At 40.4% G+C, this 24,713-nt stretch overlaps 1 protein-coding gene and 2 long non-coding RNA genes across 5 annotated transcripts; 2 read left to right on the top strand and 1 right to left on the bottom strand.

Moving 5' to 3' along the window:
• Positions 1 to 317: 317 nt before the first annotated feature.
• lonp2 (lon peptidase 2, peroxisomal) lies at positions 318 to 24,713 on the top strand. The gene is made up of 17 exons (XM_080876085.1): positions 318 to 670; positions 2,076 to 2,211; positions 3,728 to 3,841; positions 12,041 to 12,172; positions 12,844 to 12,966; positions 13,052 to 13,212; positions 13,410 to 13,504; positions 14,508 to 14,626; positions 14,752 to 14,891; positions 18,139 to 18,280; positions 18,599 to 18,749; positions 19,054 to 19,180; positions 19,771 to 19,910; positions 22,900 to 22,985; positions 23,309 to 23,516; positions 23,614 to 23,804; positions 23,890 to 24,713. Exons 1-17 carry the CDS (start codon positions 438 to 440, stop codon positions 24,118 to 24,120), a joined length of 2,529 nt encoding a protein of 842 aa, XP_080732211.1. The 5' UTR covers positions 318 to 437; the 3' UTR covers positions 24,121 to 24,713.
• On the top strand, positions 4,556 to 7,987 carry LOC308392821. Its single transcript, XR_013970869.1, has 3 exons — positions 4,556 to 4,722; positions 4,820 to 5,173; positions 7,483 to 7,987. It is a non-coding gene; the product is annotated as an uncharacterized lncRNA (long non-coding RNA).
• On the bottom strand, positions 8,080 to 10,673 carry LOC308392822. 3 transcript variants are annotated; one of them, XR_013970872.1, is made up of 4 exons: positions 10,612 to 10,670; positions 10,392 to 10,504; positions 8,477 to 8,740; positions 8,080 to 8,313 (listed from the first exon to the last, which is right to left on the bottom strand). It is a non-coding gene; the product is annotated as an uncharacterized lncRNA (long non-coding RNA). The 3 variants fall into 3 exon arrangements; XR_013970870.1 differs by having other exon boundaries at positions 8,080 to 8,740; positions 10,612 to 10,673; XR_013970871.1 differs by having other exon boundaries at positions 8,080 to 8,740; positions 10,392 to 10,449; positions 10,612 to 10,672.

The following is a 24,713-nucleotide window of genomic DNA, read 5'->3' as shown; positions in this document are numbered from 1 at the left end:
AATAAAATCGTGAAAGCTTACTCAGTCTAAAGTTCGTTTTTTTGTTTTGTTTTGTTTTGAAATCATTATGCGAACGCATGTTGTTTGTCCCTCTGCATTCACCGTAGCCCATCCAACAACTTCCGACAGGAAGTTACGATATGGGAGAATGACAGAAAAAAGCTTTTTCGGATGTAAAAATAGTTTGAAAATGAGTATAAAAACTCCCAGTTGCGTTGTAGTTTTTAAATTGCTTCGAATACGAGTTCTCTTTTTTGCAATAGAAATTAAATGTCCTCATCAGGGCATCAATGAGAGGTTTATTTTGAAAGTTCTACCCGGAAGTCTTGTGTTTGATCTCGGCTGGCCTACTTAACAGCAAAACAAGTAGGTGTTTACTGAAGTTGTGTTATAAAACAGTCACTGGGCACCGACATTTAAAAAACAAAAACTGGACAATGGTCTCCGGCGGTGCAATTCAGATACCGAGCCGTCTCCCGTTGCTGCTGACCCACGAAGGAGTTCTTCTCCCGGGCTCCACGGTCAGGTTCAGCGTGGACTCCCCACGGAACATGCACCTTGTCCGAGAGCGGCTGCTGAAGGGGACTTCGCTGAAAAGCACCATCATAGGGGTGATTCCTAACACCAGAGACCCGGAGCACGACACCGACGACCTCCCCACGTTGCACAAGTAATGAACTTGTAGCTGTGTAGCTTTCTGTGGGTTTACACGGTTGTTGTGTGGAGGTGTGACATACAGCTGATGGGTCCCCTTCAAGTTGTCATAAACGTAACAGGTCACAACATCTCTGCAGGATAAGGAAGAAGATCAAATATATTTCCAGTACACAGGAGTATTTTATGTGTTTAGACGTCTGTAGTGTATGTCATCGTCAGGGGAAATGTACTGAATATTGGGTAAATCGAAACTCAATGCATATTTGAGCATGTACTTTACCTACCCCCCTTTTTTAAACTATTATTTGTTCTAGAAACATCTCCACTTTTACTGTAGCCATGAAGTCGGAAACGGCCGGGCAAGCACAGAGAAGCGGACTTTAGCCTTTAATCAGTGGACTCCAGATCAGTAGGTTACCAAACAGCGTGTTCCCGTCTCTAGATTGGTTACCAGGAAAAAGATGGTTTGTCCGACACTGAGTTAATCTGTGAGGAAGGTGGTCATGCTATCTTAAATCATAAAAATTGTCGAACATTTTCTCAGATTTCCCTAAAAAAAATGTACGATTTTGATTGAATGATTGAATGAATGATTTAAGGCTTTTTTAAAATATATATGACTAGTTTAAATGTGAAAAATAAATCAAGCAATTGTATAAAGTTCCATATTTAAAGATGCACTAAAAAAAATATGTGACACTGCAAAATGAAACCTGTAGAAGAAATACTTGAAATACTAGAAGATATCAGTGGGTAAGTTAATCCAAATGAAACACAATTCTGCCATTTCCAGGTGAGGCTCTGATTATAACTGAGGTAATAATTATAACTGAATTAAAGGCTTTTATCTTTAATATTTTCTGAGATATATTCATGCTGTAATGCACCCTCATTATTTCCAAGTGCAAAAAAACCCAGACCATTTTTCAAGAAAATGTATCTTGAAAACTACTAATATCTTAACAACAACAAAAATCACTGTTTTGTTTTTTTTTTTTTTTTTTCAAAAATTAAGAGCTTTTTTTTTTTTAGGAAAATCTGAGATAGTTGAGCAGAAAGACCACATTGATTTGAGATGGAATGAATAAATCCTTATAATCCTCTGCAGTGAAGGACAGGAAATACTTGCACTTGCTCATGTAAATGTTTGGCGCTTATACTTAAAATGTAACAGGGTTTGAATGAAACTCAGATGCTTGATTTTCCACACACTACAGCACACTTGCTGCTTATATGAAGCTTAAAAGACACTGTGAAAGGCTCCAACACGATCAGAGGTGTGAATACTGAGGCTTTGCAAGCATTTAAAATCAGAACAGTTTGTTGTACTGCAGAATGCAACCTTTCAGTGAACTGCTTTTCAATGGCCACCTCATCTGTCACACACTCTCTTTCTCTCTCTGTGTGTGTCTGTGTAGAATTGGTACAGCAGGGATTGCAGTGCAGGTAGTGGGCAGTAACTGGCCCAAACCTCACTATACCCTCCTCATCACTGGACTGTGCCGATTCAGTGTATCGAGTCTGTTAAAAGAGCGACCCTTTGTCCTGGCAGAGGTAAGCTGTCGGTTTGATTTGATGTTAAAATATTGGAGCAATTTTTTTTTGTAAGATAAACCTAAGTTTCTGGATGTGCTGTCTATTTAATGAGCGACAGTGGTCATCATAAGTGTTCTGTTTTGTACCTGTAACGAAGCAGTAGTATCACTACATACTGATGATGTACTCTGATTTAGTCAATGTAAGAAGTATTCTTTCCTGCAACACTGTATTTACTAGTTGCCTGAGGGTAGATAATAAGAAATGTTTTGCTATTTCCTGTTGTTGTACAGCAATATTCTTTGTAAACACACTGTTAATGTTTTTTATGCTTATAGTAAACATGACAAAAGTTTCAGGTAATGGGGTTCCCATACTGTACAAGTGATCCCTGTGAGCCAAAAGCTCAGATTTCTGCACAGACTGCTGCAAACATTTTGCTTCTGATTTGGTTTTCTACTCTCAGCCAATAATAGATGGCTTGGTCCTTAATATGCTAATCTCAGGCACATAGCTCTAGCTGGCAGCACAGAAGCCCCACTCATCTGCTGCTCAAGCCTTCTTTTTCCAAGGTCCAGCGCATCAGAAGAAATCTGACTAAAAAAGGGGGAAACTAGATTTAAATTGGTTTGATTCAAGCAGTAAAGTGGAGGACTGCACCAAGGTCAAGTGTAATATTGAATTTTCTGAACTGTAAATCATGCAAACCCACAAGTAATAGAAGTAGCATTAGTGAGAAAAAGGAGCAATAGCTGAACATTATAAATCCCCTAAAAAAACCAACAAAAAATCAGTCTGAGAAGTTAAAGGTCACCTGATTCCACTACTTGCCAAGTCCAGCAAGAGGTTCAACAGAAGTTATAAGCTGCAGAAATAAAGTTTGTTGGCAAGTCAGCCAGACATGCCTAAGGCTGAGATTATAACTCCTTGTGCACATGGGAAGCTACAGACACACAGTTGTTCCTATTCAACAACTTTCAAGTCAGCTTAGGATGCCTGATGCATTTCATACGTGCTCCGTAGATCTACATCTATAGAAAGATGGATTCCTTATTCGGAAAGTCTTGGCAGTTTCCCTCCATGAATTACTACACGTTTGATTTTCTGTAAATCATTTAAAAGTCAAATTGTGCAGATGTGGGTGGACACTGATCGTTGTGTAGTATCTCTTTCAGGGGCCGTTTTGGGGTTTCCAGCACATGTGCAGCTGGCCCATTCAGAGTAGGAGTGCTCACTTTTCTAAAACCAACGCATCACTTGTACTGCGGCGTAATCACTGACCTCCACTGTCTAGTTATTAAGATGGGATTAAATTGAGTGATAGTGAGAATACATTTTTATTACCCGGTGTGAATTAAAAGTTCTTTTATCAGCATTTAAACAAGATCATCTAGTGTATGACTTTTATAACACCATTTCATCATTAAATAAAGTAATGAAACATGTTTTAGCATATTAGAAATGCACAATACACAAGTATGTGTGGCCTCACAATGTGACTCACTTTTTATTTAAAAAAAAAAAAAAATGACAGGTGAAGCAGTTAGATCAGTTGGAGCGGTATACGACCCCACAAAGAGATGCCACCGCAACAGATGATGGAGAGCTGGGGGAGCTGTCGGAGAAGTTCTACCAGGCTGCTGTACAGGTGTGTGTGTGTGTGTGTGTGCGCGTGTGTGTGTGTGTGTGTGTTTAAGAATTTAAGAGAGTGAGGTCGTAAAAAAATTCATGTCTTGAAAAACTGATTAAGTTAAAAACAAAAATGCCTTTGTAAGGAGGAAAAAAAATGCCAAAAGGGCGGTGCAGACTTGAAGAGTGATGACTGACGGACATGTGAGGGTTCTTTAATATACACTAAAGTGTTACATACACACAAGAGCTGTTGCCTACAAAGAGACTTGCATTCAGCAAATTACTTTATATGTGGACTAAAACATTTCTTGATTTTTCACAGCCTGCAAAATCTATGATGTGTTTGTATATTCAAAAATATATATAATTTAGGCAAAAAAATTAGACACAACAACTGAAACGACTTTAACATGTGTTGTCTTGAAGAAATATTAACTGAAGTTGGATTGGGGCCAGGCTGTATTTTAATGAAATACTATGGAAGAAATATAGTATCATCAGAATTCAAGTATTTTTAGACATTGAATTTATGACACTGAATTTTTATCCTCCAAATTTCCCTGCAAAAATATTCACCTGCAAAAATTCACCTGCAAAAATTCACCTGCAAAAAATTCACCTGCAAAAATTCACCTGAAAAAAATTCACCTGCAAAAAATTCACCTGCAAAAAATTCACCTGAAAAAAATTCACCTGAAAAAAATTCACCTGCAAAAATTCACCTGAAAAAAATTCACCTGCAAAAATTCAACTGCAAAAGTGATGAACTTTAATGACCCAAGCCAGAGCAATCAGCACCAGATCGAGTCGAGTGGCTCTCAGCCAATTAAATTACGCTGTTTGATCACATGACACCGTTAGCCAGCAGTGTGTCTCCTAAAAGAGAGCTGTTTAAAGGTGAGTGATTAAGTTTTTCTCCTAAATAGAGATCATTACAGAACGCCTAGTCCTACTTAAAATCCCATTTATTATTTGTTGGATTGTGTGTCCACAGGTGTTTGTACTTTGCGCCGTAATAAAATGACGGTAAAAGGCTCCGCCCACTTCCCATCCAGGTCTTACCATGCAACGACTCTGTGAATGCACTGGAGAAGTGTAGTGGTAGAGTCCTCCGTCAGGAATGAGATATGTGTGTCGACTTTTTATTCTCCCTTAAGATTATCGTGCCATAACGCTGCCCAGAGCAGCTCTGCTAACATTATTATTATTTTTTTTTATCATCTACTCGAACTAAGGAAAACGTTTGACTAACTCAAAGACAATTTCCACGCCTCCCCTGCCTGACTGCAGAGGCAGTTTTGAATTTAGGAGCGCCAAGATGGCAGCGGCAAACCCTGGCGGCTCTCCGGTGAGTATATATATTTTTTTATCTTCAAGTTTGTCTTTTGAAACCTTAATTTTATTTAAATCCGTTGCTCACGTATAAAGTACACAGACGGGGTCTTTGCTCAACTCGTCTGAGGCGTGTCTCACTAAGCGCTACATGCTAGCATCCTGCTAACCGAGCTACCCTTTACATGCTGTGCTTTAGAAAATAGGATACTCGTTAAAAAAAATACTCCGCAGATATTGATAGATAGACGAACACTGCAAATATAATGTTGGAAACGAGAACGGCCTTTGGTGAAGGGGTAAAATACACCATGAATAAAGCCATAGAGTGAATGGCTGCCATGGTTGCAGAACAGCCTGATTTAATGACAAGAATGGGGAAGAGTGAGGTGAAGTGAACCACAGCCACAAAACACGGTCAGACAAGGCGGCAAAAGGGCAGTGATCTGTCCGTCAGTATGAAGTTGGTGTGTGCTTTGGTGAACAAAAACTCCAGACTGGTAGCAGGAAGATGGGAGACTCGTGTTTCACTGGAATAGTGGTGAATTAAAACATCCTTTGTTGGGGACATTTCGGTGTAAATGCATCCATACAGGCAAGACAGAGGCAGACTAGACAGTGAAGAAAACAAGGCAAACATTAGAAATATAAAAACGGAAATATAGGATGAGTCGGGGATGAGTTCCTGCCCCAAGTGGAGGAGTTCAAGTATCTCGGGGTCTTGTTCGCGAGTGATGGGAGAAGGGAGCCGGAGATCGACAGACGGATTGGGGCTGCAGCTGCAGTAATGCGGACGCTGCACCGGTCCGTCGTGGTGAAGAGGGAGCTGAGTGTAAAAGCGAAGCTCTCAATTTACCGGTCGATCTACGTCCCTACCCTCACCTATGGCCACGAGCTGTGGGTAGTGACCGAAAGAACGAGATCGCGGATACAAGCGGCAGAAATGAGCTTCCTCCGAAGGGTGGCTGGCCTCTCCCTTAGAGATAGGGTGAGAAGGTCGGCCATCCGGGAGGGGCTCAGAGTAGAGCAGCTGCTGCTCCACATTGAAAGGAGCCAGCTGAGGTGGTTCGGGCATCTGACAAGGATGCCCCCTGGGCGCCTCCTGGGTGAGGTGTTCCAGGCATGTCCCACCGGGAGGAGGCCCCGGGGCAGACCCAGGACACGCTGGAGAGATTATATCTCTCGGCTGGCCTGGGAACGCCTTGGTATTCCCCCGGATAAGCTGGAGGAGGTGGCTGGGGAGAGGGAGGTCTGGGCCTCTTTGCTTAGGCTGCTGCCCCCGCGACCCGGCCTCGGATAAAGCGGATGAAGATGGATGGATGGAAATATAGGATTAATATAACATACAATTAGGGAAAATGTAAATGATATTGTAAAGTCATTAAAACAGCATACTCTGATTAAAAGAAACACATAATTGGGTAGGATAATAATTAATAATAAAAAAAAACTAAAAAAAAAACATGTACAAGATGGGTATGTATACTTGTAGCCAGAATTTAACAACTATAAAGTTGTAGCATGTCAGTACCTTACCCCATCCATTGTATCCACACTTTCAGAAAAGGATATGGTCAATATCTTTACAAATACTATCTAAACTTAAACGGGATATTCCCTCTGCTTCTTCTGCTTCTCGTATACACCCTCAGGGTTTGTGATCAGCCAGCGGCTGATATGATCATTAATCCTGTAAAATAATATTCTTTCGGTTTATGAATCTGTTTGCATGGATTTCTTAATCCGTTTCCACTGTTAGCAGTAGTTGTGCATGCAGTTTTGGTGTGCTGCTCTCCAAGACTACAAGCTGCGTTAAAGTTGGAAGTAACTGGCCGATGTTCCACTGTTGAAGATCAGCTGTGCCCATTTGTTGCACATTGTGGGTATGGAGAAGTTGAGGCTCTTGCAGGCTACCCACAATTTCCCCAAACTGAGCGATTATACATCCTGCTTCCATATTTGTATCTTGTGTCACTAAAAATGCATTTTATTTTAATTTTATACATTGATTAATGACCTGCAGAATCTCCTTATCATATTAAGTGATTCATAATTGTCACTTTATGCTTTCTCCATCTTGAAAGTGATTACATCCTTGCATTACATCCTTTAGGTTCATTTTCTGCAGGCAGGTTTCTGACAGAACAGGCAGATTTAGAATATAACATGCAGCGTTCTATAGATGGACACATAAAGAAATGAAAAATTACATGTATATGCTAACTTTCTAAACACTGTTACATTAATGATTAAGTAGATAAAACATTTATGTCAGCCTTGGCTCATAGTTCATTTAAAGACAAGAACTTTGTGTGTGTGTTTCAGGTACTGCACTCTCAAAGACTGAATGAACCAGCATTGCAGCCATGGGTCATTGTGAGCATCACAGGGAAGGTTGAAGCCGCCCACTCCAGCTGTAAGGCCGGAGTCACGGAGACCTGCACCCACGTCACTGCTCTTCTGTTTAATGTAGAAGCAACAGTGTTGATCTGTGGCACAAGGACTGTTACAGGTGAACCTGCATACTGGGTTTTGCTGGGTAATGTGACCAAGATACAGTCAGAGGTTGGCCATAAGATAGACTTCTCCTCTTCAGCTGCCCAAAAAAGGCTCTTGATCAAAACAAACAGACCATCTGTAGTGACAGGTAAAAGGAGCCGTCCTCAAAAAAGAAATCCCACCTGCTACTGTGGAGGAGTTGTCACTGCTATAATGCCATCATGTTTTATCTAGGGGTCTAGATTTATGCCTATAGTGCACTGCCATGTAAATAATTTGCATTTACTGAATGAGTATCACTGTTCAAAAATTGAATAAAGAAACAAACTAATTTTTGCCTTTTTTTTATTAAAACCACTTTATAGAACATCACATCAGTTACAATGTAGAATCCATGTCACTGGAGCATTTTGATTCAAACAGTAAAAAGGTGAGCTGTGAAGACCAAGGACAAGTGCAGTTCACAGGTTTTCTATCCAAGGAATCCCAGAAGATTGCATGGTGTCATTGCCCAGCAGTTGTTCGCAGGACATATGGACTCAACCTCAACAATCCCTCACACTGAGCAGCATGAAGTGACAGTGCAGAGGAAAAACTCCCCTTTAACAAGAAGAAACCTCCAGCAGAACCAGAACCCGGTTCAGTACCAGCAGCCATCTGGGTTTGGAGGAGAGAGACAGAGACACAGAACTACCAAAAGTATATTTTTTTATGTGATTGACTGTTGTTGTAATTCAAGCCCTGAGTGTAGAGCAGGTAAGATATAAAGTTGCATCCTAAATTCCATGCTCATGCAGAGTGTTTAGTTTGACTTTTTCACCTGGTCATTGAACAGATGGTCTTTTAGGGTTGACCAAGCTGGTACCTTGACTCTGTTCTCTGCAAGATGTTGCAAAAAACAAAATCATATGGAGACAATATTGGACACAAAAAATATATAACAATTTAGTTAAATGTAGCATTAACTCATAAGTCTTGCTAAAGTAAATCTTGTATTCTGATTCATCACAGCAGCAGTTCAGTTGGATGATGTCAGCAACTGCAGCAAGTGTCTTGCTGACTGAATAATTTCATCTTGCATAATCTGAAACAAACACATAAAGACAGAAACAATTTATAAATTAACGTTCGATAAAATCTAAGAATTAATCATTTATTAGATACCAATATGAATATGTCTACCATAAAACTTGTGTGGAGCGAAGTTACATTCAATCAAGATGGTCTGGCATGCTACAACTTTATAGTATTCTGGCTACAAGTATACATACCCATCTTGTACATGTTTTTTAACATTATTATTGTTATTATCCTACCCAATTATGTGTTTCTTTTAATCAGAGTATGCTGTTTTAATGACTTTACAATATCATTTACATTGTGTTCCTTACATTTTCCCTAATTGTATGTTATATTAATCCTATATTTCCATCCATCCATCTTTATCCGCTTTATCCGAGGCCGGGTCGCGGGGGCAGCAGCCTAAGCAAAGAGGCCCAGACCTCCCTCTCCCCAGCCACCTCCTCCAGCTTATCCGGGGGAATACCAAGGCGTTCCCAGGCCAGCCGAGAGATATAATCTCTCCAGCGTGTCCTGGGTCTGCCCCGGGGCCTCCTCCCGGTGGGACATGCCTGGAACACCTCACCCAGGAGGCGCCCAGGGGGCATCCTTGTCAGATGCCCGAACCACCTCAGCTGGCTCCTTTCAATGTGGAGCAGCAGCTGCTCTACTCTGAGCCCCTCCCGGATGGCCGACCTTCTCACCCTATCTCTAAGGGAGAGGCCAGCCACCCTTCGGAGGAAGCTCATTTCTGCCGCTTGTATCCGCGATCTCGTTCTTTCGGTCACTACCCACAGCTCGTGGCCATAGGTGAGGGTAGGGACGTAGATCGACCGGTAAATTGAGAGCTTCGCTTTTACACTCAGCTCCCTCTTCACCACGACGGACCGGTGCAGCGTCCGCATTACTGCAGCTGCAGCCCCAATCCGTCTGTCGATCTCCGGCTCCCTTCTCCCATCACTCGCGAACAAGACCCCGAGATACTTGAACTCCTCCACTTGGGGCAGGAACTCATCCCCGACTCATCCTATATTTCCGTTTTTATATTTCTAATGTTTGCCTTGTTTTCTTCACTGTCTAGTCTGCCTCTGTCTTGCCTGTATGGATGCATTTACACCGAAATGTCCCCAACAAAGGATGTTTTAATTCACCACTATTCCAGTGAAACACGAGTCTCCCATCTTCCTGCTACCAGTCTGGAGTTTTTGTTCACCAAAGCACACACCAACTTCATACTGACGGACAGATCACTGCCCTTTTGCCGCCTTGTCTGACCGTGTTTTGTGGCTGTGGTTCACTTCACCTCACTCTTCCCCATTCTTGTCATTAAATCAGGCTGTTCTGCAACCATGGCAGCCATTCACTCTATGGCTTTATTCATGGTGTATTTTACCCCTTCACCAAAGGCCGTTCTCGTTTCCAACATTATATTTGCAGTGTTCGTCTATCTATCAATATCTGCGGAGTATTTTTTTTAACGAGTATCCTATTTTCTAAAGCACAGCATGTAAAGGGTAGCTCGGTTAGCAGGATGCTAGCATGTAGCGCTTAGTGAGACACGCCTCAGACGAGTTGAGCAAAGACCCCGTCTGTGTACTTTATACGTGAGCAACGGATTTAAATAAAATTAAGGTTTCAAAAGACAAACTTGAAGATAAAAAAATATATATACTCACCGGAGAGCCGCCAGGGTTTGCCGCTGCCATCTTGGCGCTCCTAAATTCAAAACTGCCTCTGCAGTCAGGCAGGGGAGGCGTGGAAATTGTCTTTGAGTTAGTCAAACGTTTTCCTTAGTTCGAGTAGATGATAAAAAAAATAATAATAATAAATGGGATTTTAAGTAGGACTAGGCGTTCTGTAATGATCTCTATTTAGGAGAAAAACTTAATCACTCACCTTTAAACAGCTCTCTTTTAGGAGACACACTGCTGGCTAACGGTGTCATGTGATCAAACAGCGTAATTTAATTGGCTGAGAGCCACTCGACTCGATCTGGTGCTGATTGCTCTGGCTTGGGTCATTAAAGTTCATCACTTTTGCAGTTGAATTTTTGCAGGTGAATTTTTTTCAGGTGAATTTTTTCAGGTGAATTTTTGCAGGTGAATTTTTTTCAGGTGAATTTTTTGCAGGTGAATTTTTGCAGGTGAATTTTTTGCAGGTGAATTTTTGCAGGTGAATATTTTTGCAGGGAAATTTGGAGGATAAAAATTCCGTGTCATAAATTCAATGTCTAAAAATACTTGAATTCTGATGATACTATATTTCTTCCATAAAATACCACTTTGCATTAAAATACTCTAAACTGTGAACATTCGTGTTTAGATTTGTGGAAAATTGAGGTATAGTTAAAAAGAATCATCAGAATTGAAAAAGCAGTGGAAAACATTTTTAAAACACCTACTGGTAAAATGCTGCCCCCTGCTGGCGAAAGTGTTGTTAAATTTAGCAGAATGTGCTTTTTGTTTTGTTTTTTTTACAAAAATTACTTTTGAGGGGAAAAACAGGGAATGCCACGTCTTCAGTAAATTTATATTGTTATTTGAAAATAGTCCCTTAAATTATAATGCACGTTTTAAAAAGTTTTATTTAGATTATGAAATGGCTAAATAAACACTAATTGTTGATACCCAGTCAACTATTCGATTTTTAAAAATGTATTTATTTATTTTTTTTTCATCTGTAAGTCACCGCTGGCAGATGATTTTGTAGAACAGCTCATGTCATTCTGAATTATTTTTTAGGCTGCTGTGCACGCACAGCGTGTGCTGTCTCCACAGCTTGTCAGTTATTTTCTGGTTAGAATCTTTTCTCTGCTTTGGCTGCCAAACAGCCTAATATAGTTCTACTGTCATATTTAAATATTTGCTAGTTGTTGTTTTGTTTTTTCACCACAAACTACTTTTTTTCCTCTCAAGTATTAACTTTGGCCATACAGCTCAGTTTAAGTGTCATCTATCCACAACAATAACTCATAAAGCAGCTGTTTCATCTAGATGTTGCTTTGAATATATCGTTGTCAATTATTTTCAAAACTTACCAAACTGTGAAATATGAACATTTTTGAGAATAATAAGAAACAGGCAACTTTTTAAAAATGTAATATAGAAGTAAACTGTGCTGTGCTGCAGCATGATGTGATGGATCAGACTGAAGATGAAAACATACACATGCAGTTGGACTTGATTTATTGTGTTTTTTTGTTTTTGTTTACACATTTACGTGTGTGTGTGTGTGTGTGTGTGTGTGTGTGTGTGTGTGTGTGTGTGTGTGTGTGTGTGTGTGTGTGTGTGTGTGTGTGTGTGTGTGTGTGTGTGTGTGTGTGTAGTTGTTAGGTATGTTAGACATGTCTGTTCCAGTCGTGGCCAAGTTCAGGCGCCTCTTGGACAGTCTGCCGAGGGAAACTCTACCTGACGTTGTTGCCTCGATGATCCGCACCTCAAACAAGGAGAAACTCCAGGTGAATTCAAACTGTATACACAATCAAAGCTTTAGAAGAGCCAACATGTTTTTATTCATTTTTTAGAAATCAAAAAGGTTTTAATCTTGATGCAAACAGTTTCTGCAAGTGTTCTAACTTCAGTTGCTCTGCTTTTGCCAAATACCCATTTTAGCCCAAACTACTTGTGGCCCCTCCTGCAGTAAATCCTAGGTTTACTGCAGGAAGGGCATCCTACATCCTGAAATATGGTGATCCTTTTGATATGGCAACTACTTGGGACGTAAAAGGGAAGCGGACTCTTCTTCTTCCTCCTCCCCTTCTTCTTTCCTTCTAGTCTTCTTCTTCTTCTTCTTCTTCTTACTCCTCCTCCTACTTCTTCCTACTGTTCCACTTTTTACATTTTCTTACTTTTCTTTTTCTTCCTCTACCTTTCTTTCCTCTTCTTCCTTCTGTTCTACGTCCTTGATATCCACAATATTTGACAGTATACTTAGAGGAGAAAGAGAGAGGTCACTATTTGTTGGGGTTTTGAAGCAATACAGGAACTTTCCACTTATTCTGCCATTTAAGGATTTAGTGCTTTATTTTTTAGCATGAAAGCACACATTGATGTGATTTTTGACTTTTTTTCCCCTCAACAATAAATCTTCACAATAAATAAAATGTGTTGTTTTCCATGTGCTGTGAAGGTCCTGGATGCATTGAGTTTGGAAGAGCGCTTTAAGAAGGCCCTGCCCATGCTGACCAGACAGATAGAGGGACTAAAACTGCTGCAGAAAACCAGGAAGACGAGTCCTGATAATGAGAAGAGGGTAACAGATGTGCAGTCCTTGTATGTTCACACTGTGATTTACATTCCAAATCTCGTGCTCACATTTGGGATTCCCCTCTGTTTAGGTGTTGGTGCGGAAAGGTACAGTGTTCCCAGGTCGACAGTTCAATCTGGATGAGGAGGATGAAGATGATGATGGTGATGACACAGCAGCCTTGGAGAGGAAGGTTCATGGGGCGAACATGCCTGAAGCTGCCCTCAAAATTTGCCTGAAAGAACTCAAAAGGTAAATTTCATACAACATATACACAATATAAAGTGTATTTGTGCATACTTCACAAACACAAATAATGCTGCTGCTTTTACTTGTTTAGACCATGTTTAGATCTGGCTCTGTTTGGTGTCTGTGTAAACATGATCCAGTACTGTAATTAGCCTTAAATACTTCAGTTAGATTGTTCATGTTCCTCTTCAATCTGTCAGATTGAAGAAGATGCCTCAGTCAATGCCTGAGTATGCCCTGACCAGAAACTACTTGGACCTGATGGTGGAGTTGCCATGGAGCAAAAGCACCAAAGGTAAATTAATCTGCAGACAACTTTTAATGGACGTCAGCTCAGTTAAACTCTTTGGGTTTGGTAGATTTCACTGAGCCGTAGTAGTGACAGTAAAAACTTTACAGACTTTGACATTGAGAAGGCTTTGATATGCAGCTGTCTGCTTTCCAGGTCAAAGCATCTACTGCGTTGATTAAGGCTGTCATCTTTTTAATGCGTTCTTAAACAATAATCAAAATGAAATAAACATTCTCAGTCTCTTTGGGTTTTGATTCGCACTCTTTAAGCTACATTTTTAAGGTCAACATATCCTGGACACCAATTATTTGAAAGCTTGGAGTTGTATTGGTAACTCATTGAAGTGTTATTGGCTATTCATAACCAGCCACTTTGCGCATACAGTTAGTTGGGTGGACTGAATCAGGCCAAATTAAATGGCGCTACACAGCGTCCCAGCATACATAATAATGCTTGAATTTCACAAGAACTGTTCTGGTTTGTCCCTGCTGATTGCAGGCGTAAACATGTAACCAAATATAAGTAATGACTCCAAATGTTAAGGGTAAGGGTTCATTTAGCAGCAGTGTCAGAGGTCACAACCAAAGTATGCGCTGCTCTCTGACATCTGATTGATGGACCTCTAAAATTTGCCAAACCACTGTGGGGCAAATTGTCTACCTGGTTTTTGATGTCTGTGTATGTTTCTTTGGTCTCACATTCAAATTGCTACTAGAGCAGGTCAGCTACTAACCGGAAGGTTGGTGGTTCTATCCCAGGCTCCTCCAGTCTGCATGCCAAATATCCTTGGGCAAGATACTAACCCCATGTTGCTCTCCGATTCATCCATCGGAGTGTGAATGAATGTGTATGAATGTTAGATAGTGAGCACTTAACAGTTTAGAAAAAGTGCTTGTGTGATTGGGTGAATGAATTAGTTGTATGAAGCGGTTTGAGTGCTCAGAGTAGAAAAGTGCTATATAAGAGCCTGTCCATTTAACTCACCTAAAACACTTAAACCTTCTAGACTGCCTGGACATCCGAGCTGCACGTACCCTATTGGACAACGATCACTACGCCATGAACAAGCTGAAGAGACGCGTCCTGGAGTATTTAGCTGTCAGGCAGCTGAAGACATCACTCAAGGTGCTTCCTTAATATCCCAGTCTACGGATGCTTAAAGATGAAATCTTGTGTTACACAAAGCACTTTTCTTACATTTGTTATGTATTAATCTTTGAGTTTCATACTGCTGTATCTGCTGTTTTTAGGGCCCCATCTTATGTTTTGTGGGCCCTCCTGGAGTCGGTAAGACGAGTGTAGGACGCTCGATTGCCCGAACTCTGGGCAGAGAATTTCACCGAATTGCTTTGGGAGGCGTCTGTGACCAGTCTGACATCCGAGGACACAGGTATGCTCATAAGATTGTTACGCAACTGAAGGTTTCGTGTCCACAGTGTAGACTGTGAGTTTTCAGGTTGCCCATGTATAGCAACAACCCCCAAAAAATACAAACTACAATAATAGACCTGAGATATGCTAGTTTTTTAACCGTTTTACCAGAGAAAACTGGTCTAACAGACGAACAGCTGATTCTGTTCGTCTGGACACTGATTGTTATTGTGGCTGTGGACTAGTTAATTTAAACTTTTCCATGTGTCCCTGTTCAAAAACATCTGAATACAATTAGTAGGTCATTAGCAAGACTCTATAGAACTTGACTGCATGCTGAAGTGGCAACCCCCAACCCTATTCAAGTAATTTTAAGGAAATTTACCGGTAAATATTTGGAAAAATGACAAAAGTGCTTTTATTGCGTCATGTTCATTCACTCATGAGCTGCTGTAACATAAATCAAATGGCTGAATTGCCACCTCAGCATGCAGTCAAGTTCTATACTCTTTTACCAATGAACTACTACTGTGTGTTGCAACAGGGACACATGGAAAGGTTTCAGGACACCGGCCCTTGAGGATTGGAGTTTGAGATCCGTGGTCTACTCACACCCACCCACACAAAGCGTGTTGCTTTCTTTGGAATAGAGTCTGCAGTTTTATTTAAATCCCTGTTTCCCTGCAGCGTAATTTTTTAAAAGTAGGGTAAAGATACAAATTCCAGACTTAGGACACCAGCTGAATGTGCCAGTATTTTAATTCCTGAACTAAAATAATAATATATTACTGGATGATTCCACCAAGGAGCACCCCTGAAAACTAAGATAATGCAGGTAAATGCTCCCTTTGTCTTTCGTCGTCATATTCAAACTTTTGCACCAGTTGTTGACACTAATGTGTCCACTGACTGCACTGCAGGCTCACAGTGGCCCTACCAGTCACAATATGGATATTGCATCTTTGGAATTAGGAACTTTGTGAAGGTGTGCATGAGCGAAACTCTAAATAAGTGCAATATAAATAAATATAAAGCAATATGTAATTGTAAAATTTAACAGGTAGATCTTTGTTCTTTTTTCTTAGGCAGGATTCGTGCCAAACAGCCTTTCATTGTTCTTGTAACAGTGACAATAAAATCTATCCTATTCTATTCTATTACTGTAGTCTTGTTATGTAGAACTCTTTTAAAGTGGCTAGAGAAATGTGCTTGAGTATATTGTTTTCATGCTGGGACTTAAATTGCTCCGTGGACGTGTGGTGGAGCAAAAACACAAGCTCGCGTAACATAAGGCATTACATTTGATGCTATATAAACAGTGTTGGTCAAGTTACTTGAAAAAAGTAATAAGTAACTAATTACCGATTACTCCCCCAAAAAAGTAATCCCGTTACTTTACTGATTACTTATTTTCAAAAGAAATTAATTACTTAGTTACTTAGTTACTTTTTAAAAACACGATTTACAACCTGAAGAGGTGATAAAGTGATAGATCTTTCAGCCCAATTCTACTTTTTCTACAATCCATCATACAAAATGTAATCAAATGGAAACGTCTCTTTTTAAAACTTGTTTTATTAGTTTTAATCTTTTAAATTTATGTATCAAGCAAAAATTAAATTATATGCAACATTCTCTGACTGGAAGAAATTTGTTTAACATTTAAACCTATTTTCTACACATTCCAGCACATAAAATATATTTTTTTTGTGTGTTTACACTCAGTCTTTCACATAGATGCAAGTAAAACACACAAAATAAATAACATGAAAGACTCAGCGGTCCTTTTGCTCTATTTTCACCTGTAAAGCAGGAGTAGGTAGGCGGAGGTGTGCCGCAGCGGTCAGTGGAAGAATCCGCGAGTTTCTCTGTGAGTTTCCCATTACGTGGTACCACACTCGGTGCTTGCTTGGAAGTTTAGGGGTTTTTTCCGCTGTAAAAAGAAGTTTTCTTCCCACGCACAACGGACGCTAATGTTTTTGTCACTTTTTATGGAATCAAACTCAAAGTAAGGTCAGTACTTCCACGCTTTAAACGCTGCACGCTCATACTCTCTCCCACACTCGATATATGATCCACTGTTGATCTGCACACAGCTGTTATCACGAATGTCGCACTCGCTTACGTCACTGTCATGAGACACTCTCGCAAAAAAAATCACGGTTTTAGTAACGCAGTAACACAGCGTTCCTACGGGAAAGTAACGGTAATCTAATTACCGTTTTTGCAATAGTAATCCCTTACTTTACTCGTTACCTGAAAAAAGTAATCAGATTACGCGTTACTGCCCATCTCTGTTTATAAATCACACTCACAAATAATGAAGCTCACTATGAAAAATCATGTATTTTATCCCAAGTTTTTCCTTAACACTCCCCACTGGGAAAGCTAGAGTAAAATAGTGTCTTTTTTATTTTATTAAGTCCAAAACCTGTACTAAGATGTAATGAAATTTCTTGGGAAAGCCTGCTGATATCATTCAAGCATCCCTTAAAGTCCACTTGGGTTTAATTTAAATGAAGGATAAAGGACATAAATGGATTCGGACAGTAGTCTGAAAGTATTCGGCACATTTGTTGGTTTTGTTTTCTTCTGACTTGGACTTTTACTTTTATGTAGATGACCTTATGTAAATATAAGCTTTGTTTTTCTGTAAAATAAAGAGAGGTCACTGGTAATCTGTGTTTGTTAGAAAGTGTTAAAAGGTTGTCACCAACTGGAAGACAAATTGTGGCCAAGCACATACACCACATCACACAGATCCTCTTGTTACTGTTATGGGTGTCATGTCTGGAGTCTCTGTGCGAGCAGAGAGGCGAATGGGGCAAAAGAGTTCATCTCGGGTTACGTGGATGGTCGTGTTGTTTTAAATCAATGGCTCACATACATATTTACACCCAAATAAGAAACATGTGCATGTCCTCCCAACAGCAGAAATAAGGACCAGACTCTTCAAACAATTGATTATACAGTTTGTTCAACTTAAAAATATTTCTGATGTTCTTATGTGATTTAAATCATTTTTATTTCCTACTTTCGAAGCCCACAAACTGCTTTCAGCCAGTACATGCTAGCAAACACTTGAAGCTTGCTTGCATTAGCTTTATTCACTATAGAGAATGTCGCATCTGTGTTTATTTTTTCTCAGATATTATTGCTTGGTAATTCAGTGCATATCTCTAGGGTATATTGTGAGCCTTTGGTTTGCTTGAAACTGAAAAGTTCACAGAGTAGAGCATCATTTTGTGTCTTTGCCATGTCTCCAGGCGTACATATGTAGGGAGCATGCCCGGCCGCATTATCAATGGTTTGAAGACAGTGGGCGTCAATAATCCCGTCTTCCTTCTGGATGAGGTGGACAAGCTGGGGAAGAGCCTGCAAGGGGACCCTGCAGCTGCTCTGCTGGAGGTCAGTCTGTTTCTCTCTCAGGTTACGTGTGATGTAGTATCACGTCTTCTCTGGTTATTTACTCCCTAAACAAAACCTTAATGTTTTGAAGGATTAATTGTCAGTAGCGAGTAGAAACATGCAACATACCGTATCCACCAATTGGTTGCTATAGCTACCTAATTAACCACTACAACACATAATAATTTTCATAATAACACAAGTGTTATTAGTATTCCTGCCCCATGATGCCACAAAGTTCCCACTTACTGCAGTTTGCACAGTTTACAAAAAACACACACACACACAAAATAAAAGGGTTTCTGTGTGCACGCTAAGGTCCTGGACCCAGAGCAGAACCACGGCTTCACAGACCATTACCTGAATGTGGCCTTTGACCTCTCACAAGTGCTCTTCATCGCTACAGCAAACACTACAGCGACCATTCCCCCGGCCCTGCTTGACAGGATGGAGGTGCTGGAGGTACCAGGTGGGTTTAGTCACTTTGTTCTGACGAAATATCTCAGCAGATTTATCAGAGGTTATCATAACAAGAGGGTTTCTATTTTATTGAAAATACGTTCCCAGAACTCCACTATAGAAGTCCAAAAAGTTTCCAATTAAAAGAAAAAATATTTTCCTGTTAAATGGGCACCTGTGTTCCTCAAAGGACATGACATAATCCAAATCTGAAAGATACAAATTATGAGTCATTTTAAGACCAGAGTGAAATCTAGCATCTGATCTCCCTGTTTTGTTGTTGTTGTTGTTTTTCTTTATTACTGTTGTTTCAGGCTACACCCAGGAGGAGAAGGTGGAGATTGCTCACCGCCACCTGATTCCAAACCAGCTGGAGCAGCATGGGTTAACCCCTCAACAGCTGCATATACCTCAGAGCACCACACCGGACATAATCAGCAGGTACAATCTCACACAAACTCAGTCATCGTCACCTAAGACTGTAAGACTGCATAGCCGTTTAAGCTTTATGTTAACGGCAGCACACAGCGGCATCAGTGTCAGATACTGGTGGTGAAACACACTGAAACACGTGTGAATTTTCAACAATGAAATTGTGAGAGAGATGATTTGTTCAGTGACCGTTGATCTGTGAGAATGATTGTTATAGCTTCTTCATTTAAAAGAGACTCGACAGACATAATTTTATAAAAGTAAACTTACATATAGAATACGTATCACAGGTTCACATGTCTTTCTGACATGCAGAGGCGGTCTGGTTAGTGTGCAAAAAATAGAAAATATATAGGTTGATCTGGGTAGATCTCTTTTGCAAACAAATAAGAAAAAAAAAACACATTTCAAAAAGGAGAGAGACGGGTTCTCAGGTTTTCAGGTGATTACAGTTACAGGACAAAACAAAGAGCAAGTACATGACTGACAGTCAGAGTGTTGCCAAGTTTTTAACCCTACCCGATCACACTGTGACTCTCAGTGACAGCTGTGTTTTAGTCATCTGTTATTTGTCCTTCTGTTTGTTCTTCCTCTTTTAGGTACACCCGAGAAGCAGGTGTGCGCTCACTAGAAAGGAAGATCGGGGCGATCTGCCGAGCTGTAGCTGTCAAGGTTGCCGAGGGTCACACACTCACCAAGACAGAGACTTTGACCCCTGAAAACTCAAAACAGCATGGAGGTGAGGGTCTGAACCTTCCATCTTGGTCGGGCTGTGGAATTTAATTTGAAGCTTTAGCTGCAGAACAGCACAGAGCTACACACTAACAAAGCTTGTGCATTAAATACCAAATGTTGAGTCATTACAAATATTGAAAGATGAAGTACAACAGAAAAGAGCATCTTAGTTAACACAGATTTATTTCAGTAATAATAGCAAAATGAAACACTCATCACTGGACTTATTTATTTTATAAATTTATTTATTTATTTACTTACTTATTATGACAAAAAGATTTTGCTAATGCCTTTTTGACCAGAGTGTTTAGGCTTTGTTGCTTTAAGGGTTTTTCTTTTATGTATTTGAAGACCATACTGCCATGTAAAAAAAGAGTTTTTCATAGGTCCTGTAAAATGAAGTTCACCCTGTGATTCAGTAGCTTTTAGAACCTCCTTTAGGAGCAGTACCTTAAAGTAATTCTTTCCTGTATGACTTCATCAGTCTCTCATATTGTGGTGGAATTTGCTCGAGAGCTTGGGGTCATTGTCCTGTTGCATCATTTGAGCCCAGTTTTAGCTGTTGGACAGATGGTCTCACTTTTGACTCTAAACAAATTTGGTGTACTGAGGAGTTCATAGTCCACTCAATGCTCAGGTGCTCAGGTTCTGTGGTAGCAGAACAAACCCAAATCCAATCCAGTCACCCGTCCAATTCTGTGCTTGACAGCTGGTATGAAGTGTTTGTGCAGATATGCTACATGTTTGTTTTTTTCCAAAAACAAGCCATACTTGTTCAACCTTTTTCTAATTGTACTGCCATGAAGTCTAACATTTAGCATTCTGAGGCATGTATTATTGTAGGGTGTTAATCCTGTCTTTTAACCTGTGTTCCATGTCGCTCCCCAACCGGTCGCGTCAGATGGCTGCCCCTCCCTGAGCCTGGTTATGCCGGAGCTTTCCTCCTGTTAAAGGGGAGTTTTTCCTTCCCCCTGTCGCCAAAGTGCTTGCTCATAGGGGGTATTATGGTTGTTGGGTTTTCCTCTGTTAAATACAACAAACCAGCCTATAACTAAAATAGAAACAAGGACTAGTGTTTTAGCAGCTCTCTGAGATTTTGTGCAGGTGAAAGAAGGCACTTCAGAATGGAATATTTCAGGCTTTTACCTCAAATGTTTGACTCAACTCAAATTTCAAGTTATTTTCTACATTTTGCAGGGTTTTTTCTCAAAGTTTTGAGTTAGGTACCTTAAAATGTTGACTTACTATCTTGACATTTTAAGATAATAACACCATATTCTGACACATGGATCGCAAAACATGTTTTTTTTTTTTCATTGGGGGAAACAAGCTTCCAAAGTCTTATTGAACTGCAAGATCCCTTTTTGCTTGAGTCATAATGTAAAGTAAATGTTTTTTTTACTGTAATCCAGAATCGAATGTAATTTTTTTCTCATCCAATCAGGTTAGTTTTATTTATATTGGGCCAAATCACAACAACATATGTAACAGGCCTCATATGTAATGAACAGCAACATATTTTACTTGGTATCATAGTATTGTACACTGTAAAACTAACTGATATTATTTGGACATCTCGAAAAGTCGATTGAGCTTGTTCAGAATAAATTTCATGTCAACCTGTGACTTAGTTTGGCGACACAGATGACGCGAGTAACTGACACAGATCTTATCTGTGTGGTTAAACAAAGAACTACAGACATAGTAACAAAGACTGACTGCACGTGAGCAACAACTGGCTAATACGTTAGGAGAAATATCTCCCACAATATAGTTCGGGTAACAGCCGTTAATAATGTTGAGTTAAAACACTTGTGCTTCTGTTCTTTGTTGCAGAGTGCGAGTGTTGGGCACAAGGGGCTGAAATGAGCCTGGGAAAAATAAACTTTGAGTAAATCTTGACCAGAGCAGTTTGATGGATGTTGGTTCATAATGTGATGTTATAACAGACAGATGTTTGACGTGGTGACAAATTACTTATTGGTTGTTTATTTGTCTAATGATCATTTGTAAATCAAATTTTACGTCAGGTGTTAGATATCTGAAGCATGCTCGCAAGTACAACATTATGATTTTTATGCTAATATCCTAAATAAACCTTATTGTGCAGTGTCCTACTCAAAAGCACTGGATATTACACAGCAGTACTCAGTTTTTGATTTGTCTGCGGGATTCTCAGTAGAGTAAATAAAAACAAAGAACTACAAAACTCATTTTTGCATCATTAAGTAGCAGACATGAAGACCGGAAATTTTGTTTTAGGTAGAGTGGTTTAATTACAGAGAAAGACAGAAAAATGGGATAAACGTGACATAAGTGTTTCTTTCTGTTCTTTAATGCGGCCTTTGTGTTTCCAGGTAACCACACGTGTGTGTGTGTGTGTGCGTGCGTGTGTGTGTGTGTGTGCACGCGCACAATTGATACATGTTCTCATGCATTCTTTTTGTATTTTCTAAGTGGTAGCGGTTTTTGATGTTCATCTGTGATATTTGTGTTTCTGTTTGACTTTTACGTGTGTGCATGTTTGCGTCATGTTGGTGCGATTTATGTATATGTGTTCACAGCTGGTTTTTCGTTCTCATTCGCAGCTATGTCACTGCCATTTTTTTCCCCTTTCCCTGTGAAGCCTGGTGTATGTAGTTGTTTTTTTTTAACTAAACAATCTCTAAGATCTGATGATTGCAGTGTGTTTACGTTCACTTGAAATAGTAAGAATATTCCTAACACCTAACTGCACGAACATGGGTATAAACAACACATATTGTTTCTTTGACATGTAGCTTTCTGAACCACAGGCTACAAAAAAATATGGATGTAGCCAATGTGATGTTATCCACAAATTTGTGAAACCCTTTTCTGAATCCTGAATGTTGCAGGTGTTACCATGTTTGTTGATTTTTTGTTGTTTCTAGACAGGAACTGAATGCAGTTATTCACACGGCAGTCCTTGATTTAGCTTTCAGTGAATGTTTTGCTGTAATGTTTGTTTTCAGACAAGGCAGCACCTCCAGAGTTGCCCATAGTGATTGATCATATCGCACTGAAAGACATCCTGGGGCCTCCAGTGTTTGAAATGGAGGTAAGCAGAGAGAGAAAGAGCAGCATGTGCAGTGTTCATAATCCACAAGTTTATTACAGAAACATGCAGAATTTATTCTCATGAACATTTTTGACCGCCTGAATTTTCTGGACCTCAACCGATGCGATTGGTTTCCATCACAATCCATGACTCTATAAAGGCAGCCTGTGAGCAGATCTCTCAGCTCCATACAGCTGCTGCTCATCCTGTCAGATTAAAGTCATTTGCCTTTCTCCCTTCATCTCTCCAGGTCATGTGGAACTTGTTTTCTATGTACTTTTATGAGGATTGAAAAAGATGTTTTCACGTGTGCATATTGGCAGGTCTCTGAGCGGCTCACCCTGCCTGGTGTAGCTCTCGGCCTGGCCTGGACGCCGCTTGGTGGGGAGATCATGTTTGTGGAGGCCAGTCGGATGGAGGGAGAAGGTCAGCTCACTCTCACGGGTCAGCTGGGAGACGTTATGAAAGAATCTGCCCACTTGGCCATCAGCTGGCTCAGAGCGAATGCTAAAACCTACCAGCTCACAAACAGTGAGTCCAGATACACCAGTGTTTATATTCTATTTTGTAGTTTTAGAGAAATACAAAACAACTTATGTTGTGCAACTGTGTGTGTGTGTTTGAACAGTGGTGGGGGGTTCAGATCCTTTAGAGGGGACAGACATCCACCTCCACTTCCCCGCTGGAGCCGTCACCAAAGATGGCCCCTCTGCTGGTGTTACAATCGTCACCTGCCTGGCTTCACTGTTTAGCGGCCGACTGGTCAGATCAGACGTCGCCATGACTGGAGAGATCACGTTAAGAGGGCTTGTGCTGCCAGTAAGTTATCGTAGTAAACACACATAAAACGATCATCTCTAGTCCACTCTAGTTTTGACAGACAAGTGTGGCCCGTCCTCTGCAGGTGGGCGGGATTAAGGACAAGGTGCTGGCTGCACACAGGGCAGGAGTGAAGCGCGTCATCCTCCCGAAACGCAACGAGAAAGACCTGGAGGAGCTTCCAGCAAACGTCAGAGCCAACCTCGACTTTATCACAGCCACAAACCTGGACGAGGTGCTCAACGCCTCTTTCGATGGAGGGTTTCCGGGAGTAAGCAGCACGCGTGCACACCCTCAGCTCACCAGCAAACTGTAACACACTGCTCAAAACACATTAACAATGTAAGGCATCTGTGATCTTGGATAATTAAGCCGTTTTTTGATCCTTAGAAGAGCTGTAAGGTCTTTTTGCAGATGATTTATTCAGTATTACAAAGCTAACTTGAAGTTGAAGATGGAGCTGAGATACAGGAGAATTCAGTTTACAAAATCCCCAGCTCCTCTTTGCTAATAGCACTGTGCAGCCAGCTCAGAAATAACTGCTAAATATCATCATAGTGGGGCTTTGTTTTTCATTTCAACTGAATAGCTGCTTATTTCATTTACATTGACCTTGTATTAGTAGCCTGGCTATGTCTTCCGAAGCAGGGGGACTAGTGAGTGATACATGCCTTAAAGATTTATACAGGTTGAATTTGTGCGCTGAAAAAGCCCAAATGTGCATGAAGAGTGCTGCTAAGGGAAAGAAATTGATTGATGTTTGTTTATGTAAATTGTTCTCCTTAATCACATATTTTATTTCACTCTAGTTGGATTTTTATCAGTGGATCTTTCACATCCACAATAAAATTTTATTTAGCTGCACTGATGGTGATGAATATATTCTGTGATTAAAAACTGTAAAGATGT

The sequence above is a fragment of the Rhamphochromis sp. 'chilingali' genome (assembly GCF_963969265.1).
Source record: "Rhamphochromis sp. 'chilingali' genome assembly, chromosome: 2".
In the NCBI taxonomy this organism is placed as follows: domain Eukaryota; kingdom Metazoa; phylum Chordata; class Actinopteri; order Cichliformes; family Cichlidae; genus Rhamphochromis; species Rhamphochromis sp. 'chilingali'.
Note: the sequence above shows the minus strand (reverse complement) of the source record. Positions and strands in the feature narration are given on the sequence as shown.